A 27940-nucleotide genomic window follows, 5' to 3' on the forward strand; every position below is an offset into this window, starting at 1 on the left:
AAGTGATACCTTGTAAGAGTCAATAGGTTCATTGACATTGAGAAGAGTTATAGACATTAAGAGTAATATCTTATCAATAGGAGTAGATGAGCCTACTTTTCCATGTGGATAGAATTCCAGAATTTCAAAAATTTGACATGTCAATGCATTACATTCAAGAGAAAGGTGTTTATTCTTGGTCGATTGCATGTTGCCATGTATGAGGTAGCTATCGTGACTAGGGATCTTCGAAAGGCCTAGATCTTACTTAGTAGAAGGCAACATCAACATGTCTTAACTCATTAGCGCTCACGAGGTAGAGGACTGCTTTACTAGAGAATTGGAAACAAGATAGTGCCAATTTTTGTATGTTCTTTGCCCTAGCTATAAAGGCAAGCTATAGTCATAGTTTTTCCTCCATAGTCCATGTAGACTAGATAAATATCTGAGTGCTTTGGCAAGGCCTATGGTGAACCCATGAAGTGTTGTTTTGTACTTTAGGGGGGGGTCACCGTGTATAAATCCTATATATCGTGTGCATTCGAGGACTATTTGTAAAACTGTAAATTTATCATGAATAAAACACACTCTTTTTCTATTCTATCTTTGAATACCCCCTTTATATGATACACTTCACAGTATGTGAATAATGTGTAAAAAGGGGATTAAAAATATACCCTGAGTTAGAGTCTACTCTCTTATATATTTATGACTCACCCTTGAGGTTTGATGTATATATTCATGAGTCACTCTCTTATATATTTATGAGTCACCCTCGAGGTTTTATGTATGAACATGGGGAATGACCAAAAGCATGCAAGCTCTTTTAGTAGTTTTAATATTGGACTTACCTTGAGTTGTGAATAATGTGTAAAAAGGGGATTAAAAACATACCTTGAGTTAGAATCTACTCTCTTATATATTTATGACTCACCCTTGAGGTTTGATGTATATATTCATGAGTCACTCTCTTATATATTTATGAGACCCTCGAGGTTTCATGTATGAACATGGGGAATGACCAAAAGCATGCAAGCTCTTTTAGTAGTTTTAATATTGGACTTACCTTGAGTTCATCTTTGTGTGGCATGGCGAGCTTCTTTTGCTGAACCCAATAACAAAAACGCTTTGATTTGAAAAGGCCATCACCACCGTCACCTTGTTGGTTTCATGGCTCCTAACACTGCGCTTATAGCATTCTGTTCACTCCCTAGTTCTCATCCCATCTCCTGTCCATCTGCAGCTAAACATTTGATCGGCATGCACCTGCTCGGCCATCCTTTCATTTGCCCTTGCAACGACTCCCCTTCTTACCTCACAGTTTGGCGATTGTACGTTGGAGTTTTCGGCATATTAACCAGCGCTTGCATGGCTTCCACCTTCCACCAGACTTCTACATTCGGCATCCCTCCCCGAAGTATCCATTTGATTGCAGCCTAGCATGGCCTTTTTTGCATGTCTTGTCTTTGCTCATAGCAGTGCTTAGTTATTAATGGCTTCTGCAATGCATTGTGCTTTGGAACTTCTCAGGCATCTGCGATATTGTCGATTGTGTCAAGGGAACATGCGTCGTAAGGCCAGATCCCCCGTTTTACTACTGTGATTGTGAGGCAGGCTGGGCTAGCCCACTGAACCTATCTTATGTTCCTTGCGTAGCGCCTAATTGTATCCCTCTGCCCAAGCTCTTGTTTTTGTCCGAACTTAGAGTGCTAGAGTGCCGGAATTTCCCAAGCTTTTCATTAAATTGCGCCATAGCGTCGTCAATACCATGGCTTCAATGTTGGTCTTTCCCTTCTCTGATGAGTTTAGTTAGCGTGACGATTCTCTAATGTGGCTTACAGGCGCTTTATATGATGCTTGCTCGAGAGCTACGAGTCCACCTTCCTATACCGTTCCACCACCTTTGGGTTTTACCATTCACTTCAATGGTACACTGGTGGTTACTAGCCCACGCCAAATTTACTTTGAGCTTGTGAAAATCATTTTGTATTGAATGCGTGGTTTGTTTTGAAAGTGTTTAAGGCTGAAATTCTGAGCTCCTTCGCTGGTAAGTTGAAGTTATGGTTCAATTGTAGCTGCTTTCTTAGTATCATCGAAAGCTCTCTCAACAAGGGCTTCATTTCTAGCTGTAATTCTTTCATTCAAGGCATACTCTGTTCGCATGCGAAGACCTTGAAGGTGCAGCCTCGTTATTATGTTTTAGAGCTGTCAATCAACATAAAGAATATGTCGTGTAAACTCAAATTACCGCTTACATTTGGCTTGCACAGTTTGCAAGTATCCAGTCTGCGGTCATGGAGAATGTAAAGCCATAGAAACCGATCTCTTGTACAGGTGTGAATGTGATCCTGGATATGGCAATTTCTTGAATGTTTCAACGGGTTACTGTCTTCGAGAATGTAAGTACAACGTTCGTGGGCTCTTGACATCATAAGCAAAGTGTATATAATCTCTGTAGCCTGTATCTGTATTCATGCATGAGCTCTCGCGTTGGGTATTTATTAGCAGGTGAGTTGGGTGCAAATTGTGGCAATGTAGGAGTGGCCGCAGGAGATCCACAATCCACGACGCCGGCCTCTTACAACGAAACTGCCTCAAGTGAAGGTGCGCATGTGATAAAGCAACGCTGCCTACGGCAATCGTTCTGCGAGTTTTCCACCCACTAAGCTCGTCATGGGCTTTGCCTCGACAATCCGATGTCCAGTTTGCTAACAGGTCAAATTTCATGCGCGGCCAGCAGGTTCTTCAAGGATAAGCAGCCGGATTACGGTTATGGCATTTGCAACAAGTGCTTTGATAGGGATCAAGATCAGATCCTTGCTTACATATTGATCCATGAAAATGTACGCAACCAGCTAAAAAGTGAATTGACAGGGATCAACGTCAGATCCTTGCCTTTCTGATTCATGAAACTCCTGGCGCAGCATAAGAATGCCAAGGGATACGTTCTGGCGTGATACATGAAAATCTACGCAATACGCTGAAATTTATGCTGGCATGCTATCCATATCAGCCCGTTCTTTCACCTCGTTCAGTTATATCACCTTCTTTGTTGAACTTCTATGATATGAGTTGATGTATATTAATCATCGTAAGCTTAATCTTTCACCTCCTTCAATTCTTTCACCTTCTTTGTTGAACTTCTTTGATCCGGGTTGATGTATTTTAATCATTCATTCACAACATCGTAAGCTTCCTACACGCAGATCACATGCATGCTTGGAAATACGAATCTAGCAAAACAGTTCGCATAGAAAACATAGCACATTGCTCAACTAAATGTTTTTACTTTCTTTATATTATGGTGTTAAGCCCTTATGAGTTTTGTGAAAACGGAAAATTTCATGCCAAGGTGCAAAAGGTGGTCCCTTCTTTTTTTCCCATTTTCTCCCCACAAAACCATGAGCTCTTGATGTCAATGATTTTGTGGGCAAGTGGACTTTGTGAATTCACGTTTAAAAATGACATGAAATTTACATGGGGAATTAGTTATTCCCATAAAACCATGTCATTAGGGTGTTTAGTAGTCCCTCCATTCAAACAAGAGAGCATAAATGCGAGATAAATGCTTGTGGGCACTCCCTTGTGGTTTATACATAGAGAGAGAGAGAGAGAGAGAGAGAGAGAGAGAGAGCGAGAGAGGGGGGGAGGCAGGGGTGGGAGGGAGGGGAGCAAGGTGTTTCCTAGCAAGGAAGGGGCAATAGGCCTTTGTACCCTTTAAAAAGTAGAAGCAATAGCTCTTAAGGAAACAATTTATTGGTTTTAGAGAAAGTAAAGATTTGCCTAACCAGACAGAAAAAAATACCACATCATAACATACTATACAATGCCTCTAGTGTTGATCCATGTCCCTTTGTGTAGAATAAGCCATGCAAGAAGTGATATTTTCTTTAGACTTTTTTCTTCCATATCCTAGAGAACCTTGTCTTCCATTTTTTGGGCTCGCTACTTTCCACCTTTGATCTAGGTGCACTCTTAAGAAACCCTATGTATCATGTGCAAACCCCTCCACTAAAACCCTTTTGATAAAGCTACCCCTCTTCACTTATGAACTAACAAGTTTTTTTCTAAAGTCAAATTAAAAAACCCTTCCTTTATTGTGATTCTATCAAAAATTTCCCTAAAATTGAATTAAACTACCCCTCCATTTGAATGCACGTGGCACATGTAAAAGTTTGTGAGGTGAACTCCTCGAGATCTAGTGCTCTATTGATCTCTTTTAATGAATTTGTGAGGCATCGAGATAAGAAAGAAATGATGGGTTTCCATGCATCTAAATTCTTTGATATGTACAAGGCATCTACCTCATTTCCATTTAGTGTTGTCCTGCCATAAATCAAGTCTACTTTTGATCGACCCTTGATTCTAATTTTTTAAATCCAAACTTCCTTGTAATTTCTATCTACAATTTCCATCAGATCTCCATAGAGTTCTATAGTTGCTCCCAAGTTTGAAGGCCTTTCTTAAATAAAAGCTAGCTCTTACAAAATCTGAGTCATTTAATGTCTTGTCTTTAATGATGATAGAAATCACTATTTGCTACATTGCATTACCACATGACATAGATTTGAGAGGGTGTGAAGATAAATGAAAGAAGAGAGATTACTCACTTTTTCTCTAATTTCCAATTCTGAGGTTATTTTCACCTACAATTATGTTGTAGCATAGGTGTTCACGATTGTAGAATAGAGATTTGTGTTGTAGTCTGGTGAGAGGTATAGGCTAAAGCATGAAATATATCTCTTATATGAGCTTAGGTGAGAAAGAAGTGTTGATCATTAGGAATAGTTTATAGTTTTAAGATGAGTATAGGGTTGAAAAATATAACTAGGGGTTTAAGGTTGAGAGAGGGTTGTACATTTTAGGATGAGTTTAGTGTTAAGGAGTAGAGAGCTAGTCTCCTTCAAGGAGTCATGTGGTTAAGGGTCGAGGAGAAGTGAACAAGAGGAGGAGAAAGGGGGAGGAGATCAAGGGAGGAGGAAGGGAACAAGGGAGAAGGAGGGGGAGGGAAGGAGGAAGGGGAGGGAGTGCAAGAGTATGGCTTGCAAGGGTAAGGGCATGCTAGTATACATTACAATGTAAGAAAGCATGCACATGAACACAAAACTGAATTGCGTACTTAGGAGATACCTTGGAGATACTCAGCCCAAATGAATGGTGTTTTCTTTCCATTAAGAGATACTTATACATGTTCCTGAGTTTCTCTCCCTACACAAAGTGTATGTCAAAGATATTGATATTTCTCTCTCTAGCACAAAGGTAGGTCAAGGAATTTAGAGTAACTCTATCTAGAACAAAGTGTAGGTCAAGGATTTTCTATCTATACACAAAGTATATGCTAAGGAATTTAGTCTTTCTCTCTCTAGCACAAAGTGTAGGTCAAGGATTTTAAGTTTTCTCTCTCATAATAGATTATGCTTTTGCAAGTATGTTTAGATTTCTTCTAGAGTGTTTTAACTCTGCCTATCCTATTAGATCCTTCAAATCTACTTTCAAGTTCAAGTTACACACACAATGATCCTATATTGGCTGCTCTTGACTGTGCCTTTGATCCTTGTTCCCATGGGGGTGACAACTCTAATGGACCAAGTTGATTACATATCCTCAAGTTATGCTTGATAATGTAGTCAAAATTGGACTAGTACTTTCGTTACCTAGCTATAATGGTAGAGGTGTTGCTAGGGTTTGAGTTGGTGAACTTGTTGCAGATTCATGCCTGAACTCCATAAAGTTTTTGTCTAGAATCCAAAAAGTGAATATCAACCATTTTTTCAAATAGACAGACATATTGCCCTTCAAGTGATATGATTGGTGTTTAGAGGAAATGACTTTCAGTTTGATCATTTGTCTTTTTATTTGTATTGAAGATAAGGATGGTTAGATGTTGATCAATTGGTGGGAAGACTTCCACGGTTATTGCCAATGCTTCATTAAATCAGCACTATCCTTGAGGGTTTAATCATGGATGCCTCTCATTTATGATGCACTTGAACCTATTGTTCCATTGACATATCTATACAACAAAGATAGTGAAATTCTATGGCAAATTAATATTAAAAATAGAGAAAAAGATGCAACATGGATGCATGGGATCCAACTATATAACCAATATAGACAAGGCAATCCAATGTTTCATATCCTATAGCATCACAATCAACAATTTCAACCAATATCTAAACTATGCTATTATGGAATTAGAGGATCAAACGCATGAAATGGAAAGAAAAATGAATCCTTTACTCCACAAAAGGATGCAACAAGTAGAGATCAACATTTAAAGGATCAAAGAAAGCATGTCAAAGTAAATGCAACAACAAACTCTTATGCAAAAGGCTCTAGCTTTTAGAAGAAAGCAGGAATGATACAATATAGATCATGGTAACCCTATAGTAAAAACCACTATTAATTCTAGATTCCTTGAAAAGGCAAGAAGAGGTATCTAGATCATTCACTCTATCAATTGCAAGTCTCTTATAATGCCCTGAAAAAATGCCATGACCTTTATTGTAATTCCATGGAATTGGTCTTGGAAATCTGCTAGAGTGCATCATTCCAGTTCTCTTGCATGCTCCTCCTTGGCCAATATAGTAAATAGTTTTGACATTTGAAGCATACGGTTGGGTTGATGATGGAGGATGGTAGATGGTGATGAGGCAAAAGAAACATCCTAGCCTAGTGTTGCACAAATATATTGTAATGAAGAGGGGGAAAGGGACTACTTTAGTGGTTCTCTTAGGTGGGAGTAAGAGGGAAATGTGGAGGACAATATAAGCCCACATTCAGATCTCTTTGTACTACTTTTTGATGTGACCTCTAATCCTTTCTACTCTCCCTCCTCATGTTGAATTAGGGTCATAACAGAATTGTTGACATTTGTAACAATGGAACACTATGTATCTGCATCCCTTTTCCTTGATGCCAAGATCGTAGCAGCTGTTGGTACGATTGTTCTTATTGTATTAACAAAATCTACCTTTGGAACTAGTATTAGTTCCACTCTAGATGGTGTCTCCTATAACTCATAAGAACTCAAAAGTAGCCTTCATCTTGAAGTTCTAGAGGGTCTAGTTCATCCCATCCAATTTTCCTTCAAAGCCAAAAAATGGGGTTGTACTCTTTGTACTTAGTTGAGCCATTCCTCCAAATTTGATTACATATAGAAAAGAACCACAAAAAATTATTGTCTAAAGCCAAATTCTAATATCATGTAAGAAAATACAACTTTTGTGTGTAACATAGACACCAAGATCGCTGCAGACATGCATGCATAGTGCATGTACGAAAATAAGAGAGAGAGAGATAGAGAGAGAGAGAGAGAGAGAGAGAGAGAGAGAGAATAAAATTGTATTACTGCAATTCACTACAATATATGGCAATAGCTTAGCTTCCTAGCTATGTGCTTCGGTGAAGAACTTTCTATGGCATGCTAGAAATAGTAGAGAACAGAGGCTATATGGCAAGCAAATACAAGGGTGATAGAAAGTGAACTCTGATGGGTTGAATGGGTTGGGAGCCTGTTGGGAGGCCATTTGGCATTTGTTCAGTGGCCGACTAAACCACCATTGGGTCAAGGGCTCCTACCCTTGGACCCTTTCCAAGGGGACCATTGGCCCTTCTAGGAACCCTAGCCATGGCCACACTCAACCTCAATCCAATGTGCAAATAGAGACATATTAGTCATTCATGCTACTCGATGCCTTCTCCTCATAAAGGGAGCTTACAAAGTAGAGCTAGGTAATTATACCCGCATAGTGCGTGAGAGTTAAACAATGATTTCTAACATTGAGAATTTGAAACTGTCTTATGAAAAAGTAATTTGCCAAAAGTGTTAGCAATGGGAAACAAGCCTTGGATTGAATCCACATTCCTACTAGTCCATCCAAAGTCCACTGGACGATATTCCAAATACATGGAAAGAGCTTCATGCAGAAATTATTTTTGGAATGGATTGCTTCCTTTACGGAATGAAAAAAAGCTCTTTTTTGGCTTACAACTATTACTCAATTCACAAAATATAGGTCCATTGGGTTACAAAAGAAAAAATAAATGGAAGCCTCATGAGATAAAAGCTACTTGTATTTATTAATATACATGGTTTAAAAAATTGGCCATAAGGCTATTAAGGACAACCTCCAAAGTAATGCGCTAACCGAGCATGCAGAAAGGTAGTGTGGCCCATATAATCCACATGAGGGCTCCATCAAAAGAACCACTCTTTGCCACACAATACATCTAATATGCAATCAATCTTCAAAACATGAAAAGAAATATTTTCTTCACATTTTGAACTCATAAGAAGCCATGTGTATGTAACAATCCCAAACCTCATAGAGTCCCCCTAGGTGAATTTCAACACATATTTTGAATCCATAAAGGAGACACGTGTATGCAACAATCCCAAACCTCAGAGTCCCCTAGGGTAAATTTCAACGCATTAGAGTGGTTATTGCCCACCATAGGCCAATTCAACTCCTACACCAAAGACATGTCAATAAAGTTGTTAGTACCTACATTATTAAAGAGAACATTCACTTAACGTTCATTCCTGCAACAATTATATAATCCACATAAAATCTAATGACTCCTATAACTCCATCTTTGTTCTATACAACCCATGATCATCTTCACTTCAAACAAATCCTTTTGACTTAAAGTATGCATCTACTTTTATACCAAGCTCTTGGAGCTCATTTTGATCCACAAAGTGCCTTTTTCAATCTACATACCATTTGTTAATTTCCTTGTATTTCAAAACTTGGTGGTTGTTGGACATAACTTCTCCTTAAAGATGTCATTGAGAAAAATGTGACCGAACATCCATTTGATAAATGTGCAATGTAAGACTAAAATTTTATAATAAAACATGCTTTGCATCTTTTAATTGTGCCAGCTACTGACTTTGCATGCCATCCATAGTTATCAAAAATATCTTAACTTATGGGTGGTTCTAGACATCTGTAAACTCAAATTACCGCTTACATTTGGCTTGCACAGTTTGCAAGTATCCAGTCTGCGGTCATGGAGAATGTAAAGCCATAGAAACCGATCTCTTGTACAAGTGTGAATGTGATCCTGGATATGGCTGCAATTTCTTGAATGTTTCAACGGGTTACTGTCTCCGAGAATGTAAGTACAACGTTCCTGGGCTCTTGACATCATAAGCAAAGTGTATATAATCGCTGTAGCCCGTATCTGTTTTCATGCATGAGCTCTCGCGTTGGGTATTTATGAGCAGGTGAGTTGGGTGCAAATTGTGGCAATGTAGGAGTGGCCGCAGGAGATCCACAATCTACGACACCAGCCTCTTACAACGAAACTGCCTCAAGTGAAGGTGCGCATGTGATAAAGCAACGCTGCCTACGGCAATCGTTCTGCGATTTTTCCACCCACTAAGCTCCTCATGGGCTTTGCCTCGACAATCCGATGTCCAGTTTGCTAACAGATCAAATTTCATGCGCGGCCAGCAGGTTCTTCAAGGATAAGCAGCCGGATTAATTGTGGCATTTGCAACAAGTGCTTTGATAGGGATCAAGGTCAGATCCTTGCTTACATATTGATCCATGAAAATGTACGCAACCAGCTAAAAAGTGAATTGACAGGGATCAACGTCAGATCCTTGCTTTTCTGATTCATGAAACTCCTGGCGCAGCATAAGAATGCCAAGGGATACTTTCTGGCGTGATACATAAAAATCTACGCAATACGCTGAAATTTATGCTGGCATGCTATCCATATCAGCCCGTTCTTTCACCTCCTTCAGTTATATCACCTTCTTTGTTGAACTTCTATGATCTGAGTTGATGTATATTAATCATCGTAAGCTTAATCTATCACCTCCTTCAATTCTTTCACCTTCTTTGTTGAACTTCTATGATCCGGGTTGATGTATTTTAATCATTCATTCACAACATCCTAAGCTTCCTACACGAAGATCACATGCATGCTTGGAAATAAGAATCTAGCAAAACAACTCGTTCGCATAGAAAACATAGCACATTGCTCAACGAAATGTTTTTTCTTTCTTTATGTTATGGTGTTAAGCCCTTATGAGTTTTGTGAAAATGGAAAATTTCATGCCAAGGTGCAAACGGTGGTCCCTTCTTTTTTTCCCATTTTCTCCCCACAAAACCATGAGCTCTTGAGCTCAATGATTTTGTGGGCAAGTGGACACTAAGAATGCATCCATTGTAGGAAATGAAAGAAGTGCACTTTCATCCATACAAATATCGATCGCCACCAATACATTGTTTTCTCCCAAGGGCACACCTTGGCACATGTCATCATATGATGTAGAGAATATTATCCCAATGGCAACAATCTTTCCACTGACAAGCAAGTTGACTTTAACCCCCACTTTCAATGTGGCACTTGCATACATAGCATTTATCATAGTTCAGTATTGATATCTGATGGTGTGACTTAGGATGAAAATGCTTTACAAGATTTCATTGCACGACCAAGTCTTCCTAAACCTTGGTGCTTTGAATTTTAGCCAGCAAAATTTGGTTACATGGCCAAATCTTCACAGACCATGGTGCTTTGAAAGGGAGATAGCAAGATTTGTCCACACAACTAAATCTCCCGAGACATTGGTGCTTTCAAGAAGCCATCAAGATTTATCCACACATCCAAATCTACTTAGACCTTGGTGCTTTGAAAGAAGCCAAATCTCCACATACCTTGGTGCTTTGAAAGAAGCCCACAAGACTTGGCCACACGGTCAAATCTCCCTAGACCCTGGTGCTTTGAAAGGAGCCAATAAGATTTGGCCACATGGCCAAATCTCCTAAGACACTAGTGCTTTGAAAGAAGCAATAAGATTTGGTCACAGCCAAATCTATTCAGACCTTGGTGCTTTCAAAGAAGCCAGCAAGATTTGGATGCACGGCCAAATCCTTCGAGACCTTGGTGACTTCTTTCAAAGCACTGAGAAGATTTGGTTGTGGTGTTCTTTCAAACTTGGGGAGATTTGGCCGTGTGGCCAAATCTTGTAGGCTTCTTTCAAAGCACTAGGGTATGGGGAGTTTTGGCCGTGCAACCAAATCTTACATGCTTCTTTCAAATCACCAGCATCTGGGAGATTTGGCCGTGTGGCCAAATCTTTCAAAGCATTAGGGTTTGGGAAGATTTTGCCTTACTGCCAAATGTTGCTAGCTTCTTTCAAATCACTAGGAAGATTTGGCCACATGGCCAAATCTTTAAACGTTAAATTTAAAAATTGAAAATCCAGATTTTAAAATTTAAAATTTAAAGTTCAAAATTCAAAATTCAAATTTTAAAATTTAAATTTGAAATTTCAAAATTCAAATTTCAAGGGTCAAGTTTCAAGTTTAAAATTTTGAAATTCAAATCTAGAGATCCTACTTTCAAAAAAAATCGTACATGCTTTTCATGATTCACGCTATTACACTTTAAAATCATACTATTACTTTAAAAGCAAACCAGAAAATCTAAAACTATTAAAAAACCAAAACTTTAAAAGGCAAAGCTAAACAAACCTTTTAAACCAAGCATAAAAAGTAAAACTATGAGAAGGAATTGAATTCATCTTCATGGGGGATCAAGTGCTAGGCTCACCTTGTTCTCTCCCTTCCTAGATCTCAAATGTGTAACTAGGGTGGTTTGAGAGCCTTAGGACAATGTCTTAGATGGGGTAGTTCTTGGAAAACACTCCTCCATCCTTGGTTAGCTGATTGCAAGCAAAAAAGTTCAAAACTATGTCAAAATAAGAGGTCCCGGGAGGCTCCCCATCCCAGATTTGTCCTAACAATGTGCACTTAACTATGTAGGTTTTAAACTTCTATTACCAATTAAACTCTCCATAGGTTCCACACTCAATATTTGAATTAGAAAGAGGTCTTTTTTCTTTTTTTTTGGGCTCTGCATGCTTTTGGGGGGATGGCTCATTCCCCCCAAACCCATTCTTTCCCACGTTTTCCCCCCCTCTCCTCCACCTCTTGCATCTTGCTTTCTGGACGAAATCCTGCTCTTGTCTCTACACGCCCCTCCGTCCTTCCATAGGGTCTGCTGTTTCTAGCGCTCCTCTCTCCTGGAGTTCTCCTCTTCTTATCGCTCGTGACGCTCCTCCGGCGCTCTTCTCTTCGCCAGGAAAGCACTCTTCTCTCCACCAAAACCGTGGCTTGCTCCTTCTGCTCCTGCGATGCTCCGTGGTCCTAGAACCAAAACCGTGGTAGCTTTTGGGGGGATTGCTCCTCTCGGGCTCTTACAAGTCTTCTCCCAAGGCTCTTATGCATGGGTCAAGCTCTTGGCCTTCATCTACTTGCAGCTAGCTGGTTCTGCCTTCACGACACCGTTCAGATGCTTACCCTGATCTTCTGCTTCTCCCCTTCGGCTCCTCTTCCGTTTGCTAGCAAGAAAGATAACTCCTACAATTGCTACAGCTACTCTCTGTACAGCTCCTATGATTGCTTGCAATCCAAAGAGCACAAGCTCATGAACAACAATGGCTACTCAATCATCCAAGTAAGAAAACGAAAGAAATCAAAAGTGTACCTGATTCTTGCATGTTCTCCATTTTTTCCATTTCGAAACACCACGATTTGAAAGAAAGAGTCTTGTAAAAGTAGGAATCTTGAAGTGTGATTTGAAAGTAGGGTCTTTAGTATATGATTTGACTTTCAGATCTTGAATTTGAATTTTGAATTTTGTATCTAAGATTCAGAATTTCAATTTTGAATTTTAAATTTTGAATCTAAGATTTTGAATTTTAAATTTTGAATTTTTCATATTTGAAATTTGAATCTTAATATTTGAATTTTGAATTTTAAATAGGGAGATTTGGCCGCATATCTTCCTGGCTTCTTTCAAAACATACAAGATTTGGACACACAGCCAAATGTCCCTAGACCTTGGTGATTTGAAAGAAGCTATAAAGATTTGGCATCACAACTAAATCTTCCTAAACCTTGATGCTTTGAAAAGATTTGGCCACACAGCCAAATCTCCCTAGACACTCGTGATTAGAAAGAAGATAGCAAGATTTGGCCACATGGCCAAATCTCCCTAGACCCTCATGATTAGAAAGAAGATAACAAGATTTGGCCGCACGGCCAAATCTCCTTAACCCAGGTGATTTAAAAGAAACTAAAAAGATTTAGCATCACAACCAAATCTCCCCAAATCCCGCTACTTTGAAAAGATTTGGCCGCATGGCCAAATCTCCCTAGACCCTTGTGATTAGATAGAAACTATCAAGATTTGGCTGCACGGCCAAATCTCCCTAGACCCTCGTGATTAGAAAGAAGCTAGCAAGATTTGGCTGCACAGCCAAATCTCTCTAAACCCTTGTGATTTATAAAAAGCTAGAAAGATTTCGCATCACAGCCAAATCTCCCCAAACCTTAGTGCTTTGAAAAGATTTGGCTGCACTACCAAATCTTCCCAAACCCTAGTGCTTTGAAAAGATTTGGCCGCACAGCCAAATCTCCATAGACCCTCGTGATTAGAAACAAGCTAGCAAGATTTGGCCGCACGGCCAAATCTCCTTAGACCCAGTGATTTAAAAGAAGCTAGAAAGATTTGACCGATTTGAAAGAAGCTAGCAAGATTTGGCCGCACGATCAAATCTCTCCAGACCCTAGTGCTTTGAAAGAAGCCCACAAGATCTGGCCACAAGGCCAAATCTTCCCAAACTTTGGTGCTTTGAAAGAAGCCGGCCACACATCCAAACCTCCCCTTCTGGTGCTTCAAAAGAAGCCCATAAGATTTGGCCGCACGGCCAAATCTCCCTAGACCTTGGTGCTTTCTCAAATCTACAACAATGTCTAGTGTCAATTCTAGATTCTATTTCAGATATGTTTATCGATAATGTGTTTTGTCTAACATTAAAGATTATAAAGATGATAGTTTGTATATTGCTTGGATTTTTTACAGGAAAGACACAAATGTGAAGAATGTTGAGAAAGTTGTAAGTGGATTTGGAGAAAAAAGCATACCTTGGTACTTTGACATATATAGTATTGAGGGAGCATAGTTGACACGAGTTCACTTATTTGTTTTGTTACCTAATAAAAGTGCATACACTTGTGTTGGATCGGTACATCAAATCACAGAAGATGTGGTTGGAAAAGAGGGAGATATTGGATTGTTGATCATTATAAATCAAAATAAGAAATTTCTCTTGGATCCCAGTGATTATGAAGCATCTCGTATGAAGTCTAAAGTAGATGACAACATGCACTCAAGAGGCTGGATAAGTGTTGAATCAATTGATGGAAATGAAATTGACACAGTGACAACAATCATTGAATCATATCGCAAAGTTTCAGCAACATTAAAGAAGCGCAAGAGTGGGGAAGATAGTGGGGAAGGAACAAAGAAAGGAAAATCGACTATGGTTCAAGCACCAGGTGGTAGCAGAGAAGGGGCAAAGAAAGGAAAGCTAACTATAATTGATGTACCACAGGATGGAACACCTCCAGGGTATGCTAGCAGTTGTGGAAAGAAGCAGTGGTAGTGAATTGGAGCCAAGTGGAAAGGTCATAGGAAAAAAGGGGCAAAAGAAACCATCAGGCTTGGTGGAATATGAAAAATACTACCCATTCGGGTTGCATGCAACATTTCCAGTTCCAGTTGCAAGATGTCAAAAAGCTCCTCCAAGCTATGTATATAGAGGGTTGAACAAAGAGCATGTGGAGAGCTTGCCGAGAGCTTGCCGCAGACTTTGGTTATAACTCTAGGCCTCCTGCTGCTGTAGCGGATTTAATGCCTTTCAATTCTGAAACAAAGCAGTCCCTAGAAAGGGTAGATAAAAAGGATTTAACCAAGTGCCACTACTGGATACTATATGGACAACATTCAATATATGCTGCTAAAATATTCACATCTAATGATGATAACAGCACGGCCCAAAGAAAGAACTACTACCGCACCCACCAGGCGAGGATTGTAGTGAATTGTCCCGCACGCTTTTGTGTGGAGATATCAAAGATGGCAAACCTGGAGTCTCAAAATATCTTGAGACAATCTCCATACATTGATATACTTAAGCAGGTCAGGGGACAATGGATTCTCTTTAACAGACCCAAGAAAGCACAACAAGGGCTTGCAAAAGGACATCCAGATCGTGAGAATTGGACTGTAAGTACAGATTTTAATTATGAATCATTTTTTACAAGTCTGTTTTCTTAATTATTGCATTCTAATGGATTCATATATTTTATAGGCTTTCATTAACACTGGCAAGGTAACATTGGGCAATAGCTTTGCCACGAAGGATATACATATGGTAATCATAAGCGATGCCATTTATGATGGTTGGATCTCCATCCTTGAGGATTACATTGCAGGCAAATATTCACAAGATGGAAAATGCCGTAGGCAACCCACAGTCTCAATGTTTAGATGCTTGCGTGGATTGGGTGATGATCAAATTGGTCAAATTCAAAATGACATTAAGGAAGATAGAGAAGTCATAGACTGATGCCATGATTCTTGATATTGAAGGACGAGCTATGCAGATCAAGAGAGATGCTGCACTACAAGAAGAACTTTATATGTTTATATCGGTAGAATGGCCTTCTTTAATGTAAAAAATTTGGGATGAGTGCAGATTAGATATTAAAATTACTCTAGAATTGTATCATCAGACTCGTGGTTACTCTGACTCATGGTTAAAAGTGAAGCTTCAATAGGGCAAGGAAACTCCACCATTACCTGATGCTGCAAAGGGGTATCTGAGGTGGATTATGGGACAAAGTGAAGGTGCAAGTCATGGACCGAATTCCACCCAGCCTTGGAGGTTCTACACAGTCGGTTCAAACATGGAGGGAATGGAATTTATACATAATGTGTACCAAGAGCCAATGGCAATAGGGGTTGTTTTTTTGGATGTAATGTATGGACCAAGCAGAAGTAGAAATTGGAACAAGGATCGCTTTGAGTGTTTGTTGAAAAGCTTGATGACAATCCCTTCTCCCCCAGTGCAATTCCTTCTTGTGGTGTTCTTGACCATGGATCATGTATCATGTTTGAAGAATGCATTAAATAAGACATGCGGACAATATAAAATACACTTCGGTTGCCTTAATTTTGAAACTACAGATATATTTATCACTAGATCTATGGATGGCTTAATTGCCTGTGTACTGGTAAGTAAGGAAAAGCATTTCAACGATATTGAGCGCTATACCAATGCACAATGTAAGCCATCAATATATGTTGCAGATGAAAAATATGAAAAATCAAGCACTGTTACTAATGCAGTAACATTCTCACTGCCACCAACTTTGCAAATTGCTCTTTCGTATATTTTTACAATATATGCCGAAGTTTTTTCTTTTAGAGACGTATCAATACTCTCCAAAAACATAGTTCCCTTGGGAGTAATGCACATTACATTTATTAAGGGTTCGGCCTGCTTGCTAGTCCATCCATCAAACGCAAGAGTGCACCCATATGTAGGAATAAAGTCTAATATCTTTTTTTCAAGCAATCCACCACAGTTTGTTTGACTCTATCAAGATGATCCGTATGCATTTTATTATAATTTGGCAAAATAAATCCTGGTCTAGCACATGATTTCAAGGCATTACAAAATGTGTCATCTCTCATGACATTGAATGGTATATTTAAGAAATGCTTCTGTCCATCTTAAGTGCTCTTCATGCACTTGTTGTCAAAGAAATCCATCCTCTATAGAAGATTGTTCTCCCTTTTTTCTCTTCTTTACCTAACAGACATTAGTCGCATCAAAACTCACCTGCGACCCACTTGCTAGCATATCTACATCACCTTCATGTATGGATACACTCCTCGCATTTATTGGTGCTTCTCCTTCAACAGTCTCATTAACCTCAACGCTCACATCTTGTTGATTTACACAATTTCTTGTTAGGGTCGGATTAACCACTTTCTTCACTTTCTCTAAATATGATTTGCATAACGGAAGAACATCAGATGGAGTGCATGTGCAAGCTCCAACGTCACAGCCTATTTCGAGAAAATGTTGCTTGATGTGAGTAGAACCACCTATGAAATTGTGTCCATAATATTTACCCTGCAAGAAAGAAACCAAGGCATGTACTTTTTGTATCTCTATCACGTATGACCAAATCTTGCAGTTCACCATGCTTTTGAAGTTGACAAAATGCAAAAAACTAATATGAGTATACAATAGAAACATATTACAATACACATTTTATAAAAAACAACACATATCCTTTGAAAAACACGTTCAAGCATGCAATATATTAATTGTCATTCAATCACGCTCTTTTAAAATAATATAAAATATTCATTTCAAAAAAACTGTAAAAATAAATAATAAAAATTAAGATATTGATTCATTTCTATTGAAATAATATACTCAAATTGAAAATTATTCATTCACATTCTATTAAAAAAATATTATATATTCATTCAAAAGAAAGTGAAAGAATTGAGTAATAAAAAGAGATATGGATTCTTTTTTTTATAAAGAATACACTCAAATTAAAAATCATTCATTCACATTCTATTGAAAGAATATTAAATAGTAATTCAAAAGAAAGTGTAAGAATGAGACAACTCTTCTAATAACTTTTAAAACTTTCAATTCGTACACTTTAAAACTCTTTGTATTCTTTCACATTCTATTGAAAGAATACTACATATTCATTCAAAGAAAGTGTGAAAATACAAACACAAAATAAAATCATATTTCTCACATGAGATCTAGGGAACTCAATGAGGAGATCCTAGAACTCCCACATACAAAAATTCTCATAAGAGATCTAAGGAACTCAACAAGGAGATCTTAGAACTCCCACAAACAAATTTCATACTTTCATAGACACGAAAACAAGCCCATTTCTCACAAGAGATCTAAGGAACTCAACAAGGAGATCCTAGAACTCCCACATACAAAAATCCTCACAAGAGATCTAAGGAACCCAACAAGGAGATCCTAGAACTCCCACAAACAAATTTCATAATTTCATAGACACCGAAACAAGCCCATTTATCACAAGAGATCTAAGGAACTCACCAAGAAGATCCTAGAACTCCCACGTACAAAAATCTATTCACATGAGATCTAAGAAACTCAACAAGGAGATCTTAGAACTCCCACAAATAAATTTCATAGACTCAAAAACAAGCACATTTCTCACAAGAGATCTAAGGAACTCAACAAGGAGATCCTCAAACTCTCACAAATAAATTTCTCACAAGAGATCTAAGGAACTCAACAAGGAGATCTTAGAACTCCCACAAACAAATTCCAAACACATAAATATCTTAAACATTTTTATCACAAGAGATTGAAGGAACTCAATAAAGAGAACCTAGAACTCCCACAAACAAAAGAACAAAGACCAAAACCGAAATCCTCACAAGAGATCTCAGGAACTCAAAATGAGATCCTAAAGCTCCCTAACAAAAAATCCATCTTATTTCGGACCTTCTAGATTGCTTTCACAACCTTGAGGACCTTTCTTCTTCTTTTCCTTTTTTGATCTCTTATGCTCGACTGGGGAACTAAGCGTGAGATAAGAGACATAGGCAAACAGTGAGGTTATATGCAAATATGCAAGAACCTATTTGTACGAATAGGTATTCATATGAATAAAAGTTATTCGTACGAATCTGTGGGGATGATGTGGTGATTTATATAAAAAACGTGACGTGTCACCATTTTTTTAATCGATTTTTTCTTCCATTCGAATCATTCGAGCGATTTTCTCGATTTTTCCGAATCAAGAATTCGAATTTTTCTACTTAGGAATCTTTATTAGACACAACACTACTTTGTGGCAGCCTTTTGATGCTTTCTAGGTCTATCTTCTACTTCAATTGAAGAGGCAAGGTTTGATGATGCCATGACAATAGTAAGAGTGGAAATGATAATTCAAGTGAAGGAAACGAGTATGGAAGATGATTGTGGAAGAGAATAATGGAATGAAGGCCCTTACACAAAAGAAAAAGGCACTAAAAGATGTTAAGAAAAGGAGTTTAATTGAAGTTCTCTTTTAGAAGGGATGCATCAAAACAAGTATACCTTTCTTGAGATTTTTTTGTACAATATGTCAATCATTCCAAGCTTTACTTCTTCATTGAATCACTTGTTGTGACTAGGTTGCTTGGATGCACAGCTCATCTGGCTCAATGAGCTAGTGCAATCACATCCTGATTGGCTCTGGTTCCCTAATCTCATGCTCAAATACTACTTGCAGTCTCAAAACATAACATTCCAAGGGCACCACTGCTTCTAAATCAAAATCCATTTTAGGATTTAGGGTTTAGGGTTTAGGGTTTAGCGTGTAGGGTTTAGGGTTTAGGAATTATGGGTTAGAGTTTAGGGGTTAGGGTTTAGGGTTTAGGGTTAAGGGTTAAGGGTTTAGGATTTAGGGTTCAAGGTCTAGGGTTTAGGATATAGGGTATAGGGTATAGGATATAGTGTTTAGGGTTTAGGGTTTGAATATTAATTGCATTGTATTCTTAATTGACATTTTCATTTAAAAATCAAATTACATTGCACACTATATTTTTTATCATTGCACATTATATTTTATTTTTATCATTATACATTTGGCAATTCGAGTATTTTTCTTAGAATTAAATTGATTTTATTTTAAATACTTTAAATGTTTATTGGATGTATACAATAAATAAAATAGCATTTAAAAGATAGAATCAAGATAATTATCCTATAATTTAATTAATATAAGCTTCTTATGTATATTGTAAAATATTGTGGTTCATAAACATTTTATGATCATTTTTAAAATTAAAAAAACTTTTCAACATTTAGAATACAATGTTTTTGCTTATTTCATAGATTATTTAAACAACTCATTTCCTCTAGTAGACTGCAGCAACTATATTATTAATGACTCATTATACCATGCATAACAAAAGATACATTCTTGGATGCTAATTTCCTAGATAAAGACTAATATATAAAGAACTTTTCCTTATAATATATATATAGGAATAATGTAACACACTCTTCTAATTTCCTAGGTGACCACCCCTTTTCCTAGATAGAGGTATATATCTTAACTAGAGAATGAGACTTCCTATATAGGAATGCAATACACACGTCTTATTTCCTAGGAGAAAACCTCTTTTTCCTAGATAGAGGTTTTGATTTCCTATATAGAAATGTAACACACTCATCTAATTTCCTAGATGACAACCTCTTTGCCTAGATAGAGGTGTGCGTTTTATCTTTTTCCTAGATAGAGGTATCGATTTCCTATATAGAAATGTAGCACACTCATCCAATTTCCTAGATAACAACCTCTTTTCCTAGATAGGGGTATGCATTTTATCCAGGGAAGGAGTTTTCCTGGATATACATACCAAAATGCCTAGTTATATCTAGGAAATTTCCTCCTTTTTTCTAGTTTGTGAGGTTTTCCCTATATAGTGAACGGCTAGAAGTTCGTTGTGTCGAACATGTGTACATGTCATCATTTCTTGCTAGTTATGCGATCAAGTGGGTCCATATGTGCAATTGAAGGGACAATAAGAGAGGCTCTAGTATGAATTATATGTAGATACTCCCAACAAGTAGAGAAAATAGTAGTCTACTGAACCTGTTGACTTGCTTTACTATTGTAGGATGGGCAAGGCTGTGGAGTAGTAGGCACTACGATAGGTTCAGTCTCGTAAAAATCATGGTGGGGATTGAGGGCATTGAGGGCTTAGTGCACATTCCCATGTAGAGGAAATGCTCCACCACAAAGTGTGGGATATCCCAATTGGAGATGTCTCCCCGATTTTCGTCTTAGCTTCAAGAGATGAAATAACATTACTAATTCTGTTGTTGTTAAGAGCCACAGAGGCACTAAGCCCACACATGCATAAGGTTCTTAAAGAATTAGGTAGTTCACCTCATAAAGTTTTAGTGTATCACGTGCATTCAAAAGGAGCAGTATTTAAATTCAACTTTTCAAAAAAATGTAATAGGATTACAATAACGGGATAGATTTTAAATTTCAATTTAAAAAAAAATCACTTAGTCCATAAGTAAAAAGGGGTGTTTTTATTGAGGGAAAATTTTTAGTTGAGGGGTTTTTAAATATCCTTTGAACGCACATGATACATAGTGTTTCTTAGTAGTGCAACCCCCAAGGCTGCAACCCACACAAGGTGGTCAATTGGAGCTATTTACTTAATTGAATAAGAAATTTTCCATGTTGGGAAAGTTGAACTTATGGCCTTAAAAAAAACTACTTAAGAATCCCAATCATAAGGCTAAACAAACTTGGTCATGAGGTCATGATATCAAGTGGGCAAAAAATACATCAATCTTGTAAATAGGTTGGGAGGACCTCCGAATAATCTCATCCTTCCACTCATCCCTTCTCTTATGTTACTAAGTTTATTTAGCATGTTTCTTCATCCCCCTCCCCTCATTATGCCCCCCACTACCCCCTTGCAATAGCAAGCAATTATGCATTTTTCATACTTTTTCGATTGAAGGGTGCCTATTTTTTGCTAAAGTTTTGAACTAATAAAAAGAAGGCCAATCTTGTTGTTATTAATATATAACAAACTTACTGCAGATTTTGATTAAGTAGGGGGACATACTAGTAAACGCACATTCAACATTACCTATAAGAGTAACCACATAGCAATGTTTGCTAAAACCATGAATGGAAAGACATAATATGTAGTTCCTACAAATCTTACTAGCACCTTTTATGTGCATCACATAAGTATGCAATTTAGACTTCACAAGCTAGTTATACAATTCACTAGTATTCCATGGGAAGTGTCTCTTTGAGAAGTGTGAGAGACGTATACCCCTTGAGGTATACCCTAAAAGACATGCCAAAAAGCTATATTATAGAGACTCAAAATAAAGCTAGAAAAAGTGGGGCAAAAGTAATATGAGTCAAAAACTTGTGAACTTCTAGTCTTTGGATGAAGAAATCTCCATACTTCTCACCAAAGCCTCAAAGTTTGTTTGTGAGGACCCTTTGTGGGCGGTCTTTGCAGCATCTCTAAGTTGAAGTGCCCTTGTTCTCAATTCCGTGGCCTTTGATCCTTCTTGTATAACATTTCTTATCACCCTTTCTTACTAGCACCTTTTATGTGCATCACATAAGTATGCCATTTCATAAGCTAGTTATACAATTCACTAGTATTCCATGGGAAGTGTCTCTTTGAGAAGTGTGAGAGACGTATACCCCTTGAGGTATACCCTAAAAGACATGCCAAAAAGCTATATTATAGAGACTCAAAATAAAGCTAGAAAAAGTGGGGCAAAAGTAATATGAGTCAAAAGGCTTGTGAACTTCTAGTCTTTGGATGAAGAAATCTCCATACTTCTCACCAAAGCCTCAAAGTTTGTTTGTGAGGACCCTTTGTGGGCGGTCTTTGCAGCATCTCTAAGTTGAAGTGCCCTTGTTCTCAATTCCGTGGCCTTTGATCCTTCTTGCATAACATTTCTTATCACCCTTTCTTACTAGCACCTTTTATGTGCATCACATAAGTATGCCATTTCATAAGCTAGTTATACAATTCACTAGTATTCCATGGGAAGTGTCTCTTTGAGAAGTGTGAGAGACGTATACCCCTTGAGGTATACCCTAAAAGACATGCCAAAAAGCTATATTATAGAGACTCAAAATAAAGCTAGAAAAAGTGGGGCAAAAGTAATATGAGTCAAAAGCTTGTGAACTTCTAGTCTTTGGATGAAGAAATCTCCATACTTCTCACCAAAGCCTCAAAGTTTGTTTGTGAGGACCCTCTGTGGGCGGTCTTTGCAGCATCTCTAAGTTGAAGTGCCCTTGTTCTCAATTCCGTGGCCTTTGATCCTTCTTGCATAACATTTCTTATCACCCTTTCTTACTAGCACCTTTTATGTGCATCACATAAGTATGCCATTTCACAAGCTAGTTATACAATTCACTAGTATTCCATGGGAAGTGTCTCTTTGAGAAGTGTGAGAGACGTATACCCCTTGAGGTATACCCTAAAAGACATGCCAAAAAGCTATATTATAGAGACTCAAAATAAAGCTAGAAAAAGTGGGGCAAAAGTAATATGAGTCAAAAGACTTGTGAACTTCTAGTCTTTGGATGAAGAAATCTCCATACTTCTCACCAAAGCCTCAAAGTTTGTTTGTGAGGACCCTTTGTGGGCGGTCTTTGCAGCATCTCTAAGTTGAAGTGCCCTTGTTCTCAATTCCGTGGCCTTTGATCCTTCTTGCATAACATTTCTTATCACCCTTTCTTACTAGCACCTTTTATGTGCATCACATAAGTATGCCATTTCACAAGCTAGTTATACAATTCACTAGTATTCCATGGGAAGTGTCTCTTTGAGAAGTGTGAGAGACGTATACCCCTTGAGGTATACCCTAAAAGACATGCCAAAAAGCTATATTATAGAGACTCAAAATAAAGCTAGAAAAAGTGGGCCAAAAGTAATATGAGTCAAAAGGCTTGTGAACTTCTAGTCTTTGGATGAAGAAATCTCCATACTTCTCACCAAAGCCTCAAAGTTTGTTTGTGAGGACCCTTTGTGGGCGGTCTTTGCAGCATCTCTAAGTTGAAGTGCCCTTGTTCTCAATTCCGTGGCCTTTGATCCTTCTTGCATAACATTTCTTATCACCCTTTCTTACTAGTACCTTTTATGTGCATCACATAAGTATGCCATTTCACAAGCTAGTTATACAATTCACTAGTATTCCATGGGAAGTGTCTCTTTGAGAAATGTGAGAGACGTATACCCCTTGAGGTATACCCTAAAAGACATGCCAAAAAGCTATATTATAGAGACTCAAAATAAAGCTAGAAAAAGTGGGGCAAAAGAAATATGAGTCAAAAGGCTTGTGAACTTCTAGTCTTTGGATGAAGAAATCTCCATACTTCTCACCAAAGCCTCAAAGTTTGTTTGTGAGGACCCTTTGTGGGCGGTCTTTGCAGCATCTCTAAGTTGAAGTGCCCTTGTTCTCAATTCCGTGGCCTTTGATCCTTCTTGCATAGCATTTCTTATTACCCTTTCAACCTCACACCTATCCACAAGTCCATCATCCTTACGCTTCTCGAACTCGATACCAACCTTCCATTCCTCCACCACCATCTTGCAGTTCGTGTTTTGTTCCGCGGACAGTGGCCATCCAAGCATCGGAACTCCCATGCATATGCTCTCCATCGTGGAATTCCATCCACAGTGGCTCAAGAAACCGCCCACAGCTTTGCTTGCTAGCACGAGAAGTTGCGGTGCCCACGCCACCACAATCGCCCGCTCTTTCGTTCGATCTAGGAATCCCTCCGGCAGAATTTGCGATAGCGGCGTCCCTGCAGGTCCCGAATTACGAGTCACCCATATGAACTTCTGATCGCTGTTCTCTAGACCCCATGCTAACTCTTTCACCTGAATTGCAGTGAGGCTAGAAATATTGCTGCCGAAGGCAACATACAAAACCGAGCAGGCACTTTGATGTTCGAGCCAGTCCAAACACGTATTGTCTTCTGGCAAGAGGCTTGTGATGCACCTGTCTTGTAGCTTCGTTATGGCAGGCTCGTCGATGTGGAACAAATCAGGCGGCAGCAGGGGACCAAGGGGAAGAATTCGGACCTTCTCTGCCAAGGCTTCAACGACCTGTCTCTCAAGCTCAGTAAATGAATTGACTAGTACCCATTGCGCTTCGTTCATGCGTTTGAATTGCTCCATGAGGGCAAAAACTCGAAGTTCCGACAGGCTGTTGCCAACGAAAAAAACTAGCGGGAGATCTCTGAGGGGAAGTGGGGAGATGCCTGGAATGCAATCGACGATCACGTCATCTGGATCCAGATCTCCTGCTTGGGCTGCAAAGTAATATCGATTGTTGTGAATGAATGCGAAAACAAGACATTGCACATTTTTATGTCACACAAATGAACCACACCACGTTCTCACCTCCACGAGGCAGGAAACCCTTGGAAATCAAGAGAGGTACATGCAAGTAGAACGAGAATGCAGTGGCACTAGCCGCCCAGAACGAAACTCTGGGGATGTTAAATCCCGCAGCCACGTCTGCTGCCCAGTCAAAGAAACAGTCGGCAATGATGCAAGAAATCGGAGTGTCCTCGCTGTTTATCCTCTCTATCAGAAGTTTCACTTCTGTTCCGACTCTCTCCAGACAAGACGGCTGTAAAACCTGCAAAGGGTTGTCATGATCTGCTTGCGGTGGAAGGCCATCTGGAATTTCCACGAGACGAAGAAGATCAGGGGCTGGAGGCGATGGCGGTGCGGCGATACGAGTGGATTGCTGGAGTTTGGAGTGGTTACGAGGGGTATTAACAAAGGTGACGATGATGCCGTGGGAGGCCAATTTGAGGGAGAGGTGCATGATGGGAGTGATATGGCCTTGGAGAGGGAGAGGAACGACGAGTGCATGCGGTGAAAGATGCTGAGTGGGGAGCTGCAAAGATTGACGATTCATGTTTGCAAGATGAGATGAGCCTATTAGTGTTATCGCTCTTGTAGATATCTGCTCGATCACATGTAGATGCTCGATCACATGTAGATGGCAGATCACATGTACTTAGCTGCCCCTTCTTTCTGCTAAAGTTACGTAAAGTGGTGAGATTGATGAGTGGTGGTCTTGCTCGCTCTTGTAGATATATGCTCGACTTTTATCAATGAAGAAGATGCCAGATCACATGTACTGATGAATCACAAAAAAGCTCGAAATATATATTACCAGGAGTTTTTTAGGGGCTTGTTGAGAGTTGTGGTGCCATGAGCACTTGTAGAGCAAAGGTATGAGTAAAGGGCAAGCTGCCACATGGCATGGAGGACATATCCCACATGTGAGTAAGCAAATGGATGCAAGTACCCTCACCTATAAAAGGGAGGTTCATTTGACGTAATATCAATCAAGCACTTTGCACTATCTCAAGATTCTCTTTATGAGTCCAAGCTAATCTATCTTGGAACCTAATTGACTTGAGATACATGTCATGAGCACTCTCTTCATCATGTTTCCACATAGGTTCCATCCACCTTAGAGTGCTCCATAGATCCTGAGGCACACATGTTTTGTCATGGTATCAGAGCTTAGGTCTAGTATCCTAGATTAGTTATATGCATGCCTTAGGAACTCGTGAGTTCTCCTAGGTTAGTTTTTAGTTTCAGATCGAGAGTTTCTCTTGAGTGATCTTCACTTCTGTTGAGAGACATTTCTATTCATTTTGCCTTGAAAAAAAAAATTTCCGTTCATCTCTTAGATATTTCCGTCATTCCTTTGAGAGTGAGTTGTTCGAGTGTTTCTTTATGAGGATTCATGTGAGAGAGATTTCTTCTAATGAAAGAAAGAAATATCATTGAAAGATTTCACCTTGAGAGTTTAGTCTACCTAGTATTGAGAGAAAGAGAGAGTCGTTTATCCATAGAGAGCGATTCCTCTAAGAATTTGGTCTGAGTTTGTGATCGTACACTCTGAGAGGTCTCTACATATATATAGAGAGAGAGTGCTTAAAGCACTACTGTTGGCTAAACCTACCCACCAGAAGGCAACACAAGCCTTGACTCCTAAGGCAAGCTCCAACTACGACAGTACTGCAGGGAGATGATCGACCAGCACACAGGCTGAAGTGCTTCAACGAGCCATTCTACCGACAAGCGGTTCCAAGCGCTCTTGCTCCTCCAAGCTCCTTTAAGCTTAATGATTCCTGTACTACCGCAGCCTATAGTGCTCATGACGCCTATCCATTAGCACGACAGTCTCCAGTATCAGATGAATCCCACCCGAATGCCCGGGCACTCCAACCTACACTTCGCCTTCTATTACATGCCTCTCGTTGGAATTAGTGTGGCCGGGTCACGGCTATCCCTCGCTCTGTCGAATAGCCTCTCCAACATCTAAACACACTACAACAGCCAACCTGAGGCTCCTGCAGCTCTCTGCGCCATCTCCGATGACCGGTCAGCAGCAGCCCGAATAGCAAAGCCCAAGCTTCATCGACCTGCTCCCCAACAACGAAACGCTCTTGGCCATCAATAACCAAGAGTTGCAGCCAACAACTCTTGGTAGCTCCACCTCGGCTGACCAACTCTGCAGCATCTTCACGTCGCCGTCGGTCGTCGTCGTCGCAAGTTCGCCGCAGAGAAGCTTCAAGCTTCTTCTTCCTTTTCCAAAGTCTCAGAAAAGACACGTGGCAGACTGTGGTTAATTTTAGGTTAGATTAATGCTTTGGTTGAAATTTTGCCACGTGGCAGATAAGGGTATAGTCAACTTAACACACCATGGTTAAGTTAGAGTTAGGGTTAGTTAAGCCACATCAGCATGCACAGTCAGTAGTGCCTTCTAAGCACACAGCCTCTTGTTAAGCACAGTATGGAATTCAGCATGTGAATCCCTGTGCCACATCATCAAAGGCCCTCTTCTTCACAAAACCTTCAACAAGGCGTAACTTGCAATCCAAGAAGAATTTGCACATGCTCCAAAAAAGGAAAAGTGATCGTCTTTTCGAGCTCTACGTGCCTATCAAGTCAGAATCATTGTATGCAATTAGACACTGCCAATATTGAAAGAAATCAATTGGTAAGACCTTTGCAACAAATGGTAAATCAAAGCATGAATGCACACATAATTGTCATAAGCATGCCAAAAGCACAAGTGCATGAGATGACCATAGCAGGAAGCATGGCATCCACACACAAAGCATCAAGGCACATGGAAGAACAAAGCATCATGCATCAAGCTACGTCAAGAGAAGAAGCAAACGCCATCAACATCAAGCATTGAGAAACAAAAACCTTGCCAACCTTGCCTATATTTTGTAAATCAAACCTGACCACCTGAGAGTAGCTATGAAAGCACCCAGGGGAGGTATTGACATGTAAACCACACTTTACCACCTTAAGTAGCAATGCAAGCACTAAGGGGAGGTGTTGGAATGTAACTCACATCTGACCACCTTGCAGTAGCCAAAGGATTATGGCACCAAGGGGAGGTGTTGAGAGTTGTGGTGCCATGAGCGCTTGTAGAGCAAAGGTATGAGTAAAGGGCAAGCTG

At 39.3% G+C, this 27940-nt stretch overlaps 2 protein-coding genes across 4 annotated transcripts; one reads left to right on the plus strand and one right to left on the minus strand.

The window, feature by feature from the left end:
• Positions 1-1204: 1204 nt before the first annotated feature.
• LOC147885605 (uncharacterized) lies at positions 1205-3128 on the plus strand. 3 transcript variants are annotated; one of them, XM_087397021.1, is made up of 6 exons: positions 1205-1396; positions 1510-1644; positions 1821-1907; positions 2250-2378; positions 2488-2583; positions 2717-3128. In XM_087397021.1, the coding sequence occupies exons 1-6, from the start codon at positions 1240-1242 to the stop codon at positions 2809-2811; spliced, it is 699 nt and encodes a 232-aa protein (XP_087253147.1). In that variant the 5' UTR covers positions 1205-1239; the 3' UTR covers positions 2812-3128. The 3 variants fall into 3 exon arrangements, with proteins under 3 accessions (XP_087253147.1, XP_087253148.1, XP_087253149.1); XM_087397022.1 differs by having other exon boundaries at positions 2720-3128; XM_087397023.1 differs by having other exon boundaries at positions 2684-2778.
• Positions 3129-23672: 20544 nt separating this feature from the next.
• On the minus strand, positions 23673-25372 carry LOC147885606 (UDP-glycosyltransferase 85A3-like). The gene is made up of 2 exons (XM_087396686.1): positions 24838-25372; positions 23673-24746 (listed from the first exon to the last, which is right to left on the minus strand). The coding sequence occupies exons 1-2, from the start codon at positions 25361-25363 to the stop codon at positions 23776-23778; spliced, it is 1497 nt and encodes a 498-aa protein (XP_087252812.1). The 5' UTR covers positions 25364-25372; the 3' UTR covers positions 23673-23775.
• Positions 25373-27940: the final 2568 nt, after the last annotated feature.

This window comes from Dipteris shenzhenensis, chromosome 25 (assembly GCF_047967505.1).
Source record: "Dipteris shenzhenensis isolate YYH24624 ecotype China chromosome 25, Dip_SZ_1.0, whole genome shotgun sequence".
In the NCBI taxonomy this organism is placed as follows: domain Eukaryota; kingdom Viridiplantae; phylum Streptophyta; class Polypodiopsida; order Gleicheniales; family Dipteridaceae; genus Dipteris; species Dipteris shenzhenensis.

What these genes read in the sequence shown, in the direction of transcription:
- LOC147885605 (XM_087397021.1), top strand. Translation starts at nt 1,240, where the DNA reads ATGCACCTGCTCGGCCATCCTTTCATTTGCCCTTGCAACGACTCCCCT. An exon ending in TCCTTGCGTAGCGCCTAATT is followed by an intron (nt 1,645 to 1,820) that starts GTATCCCTCTGC and finishes TGTGGCTTACAG; the next exon opens with GCGCTTTATATGATGCTTGC. An exon ending in GGGTTACTGTCTTCGAGAAT is followed by an intron (nt 2,379 to 2,487) that starts GTAAGTACAACG and finishes ATTTATTAGCAG; the next exon opens with GTGAGTTGGGTGCAAATTGT.
- LOC147885606 (XM_087396686.1), bottom strand. Translation starts at nt 25,363, where the DNA reads ATGAATCGTCAATCTTTGCAGCTCCCCACTCAGCATCTTTCACCGCAT. An exon ending in GGGTTTCCTGCCTCGTGGAG is followed by an intron (nt 24,747 to 24,837) that starts GTGAGAACGTGG and finishes ATTACTTTGCAG; the next exon opens with CCCAAGCAGGAGATCTGGAT.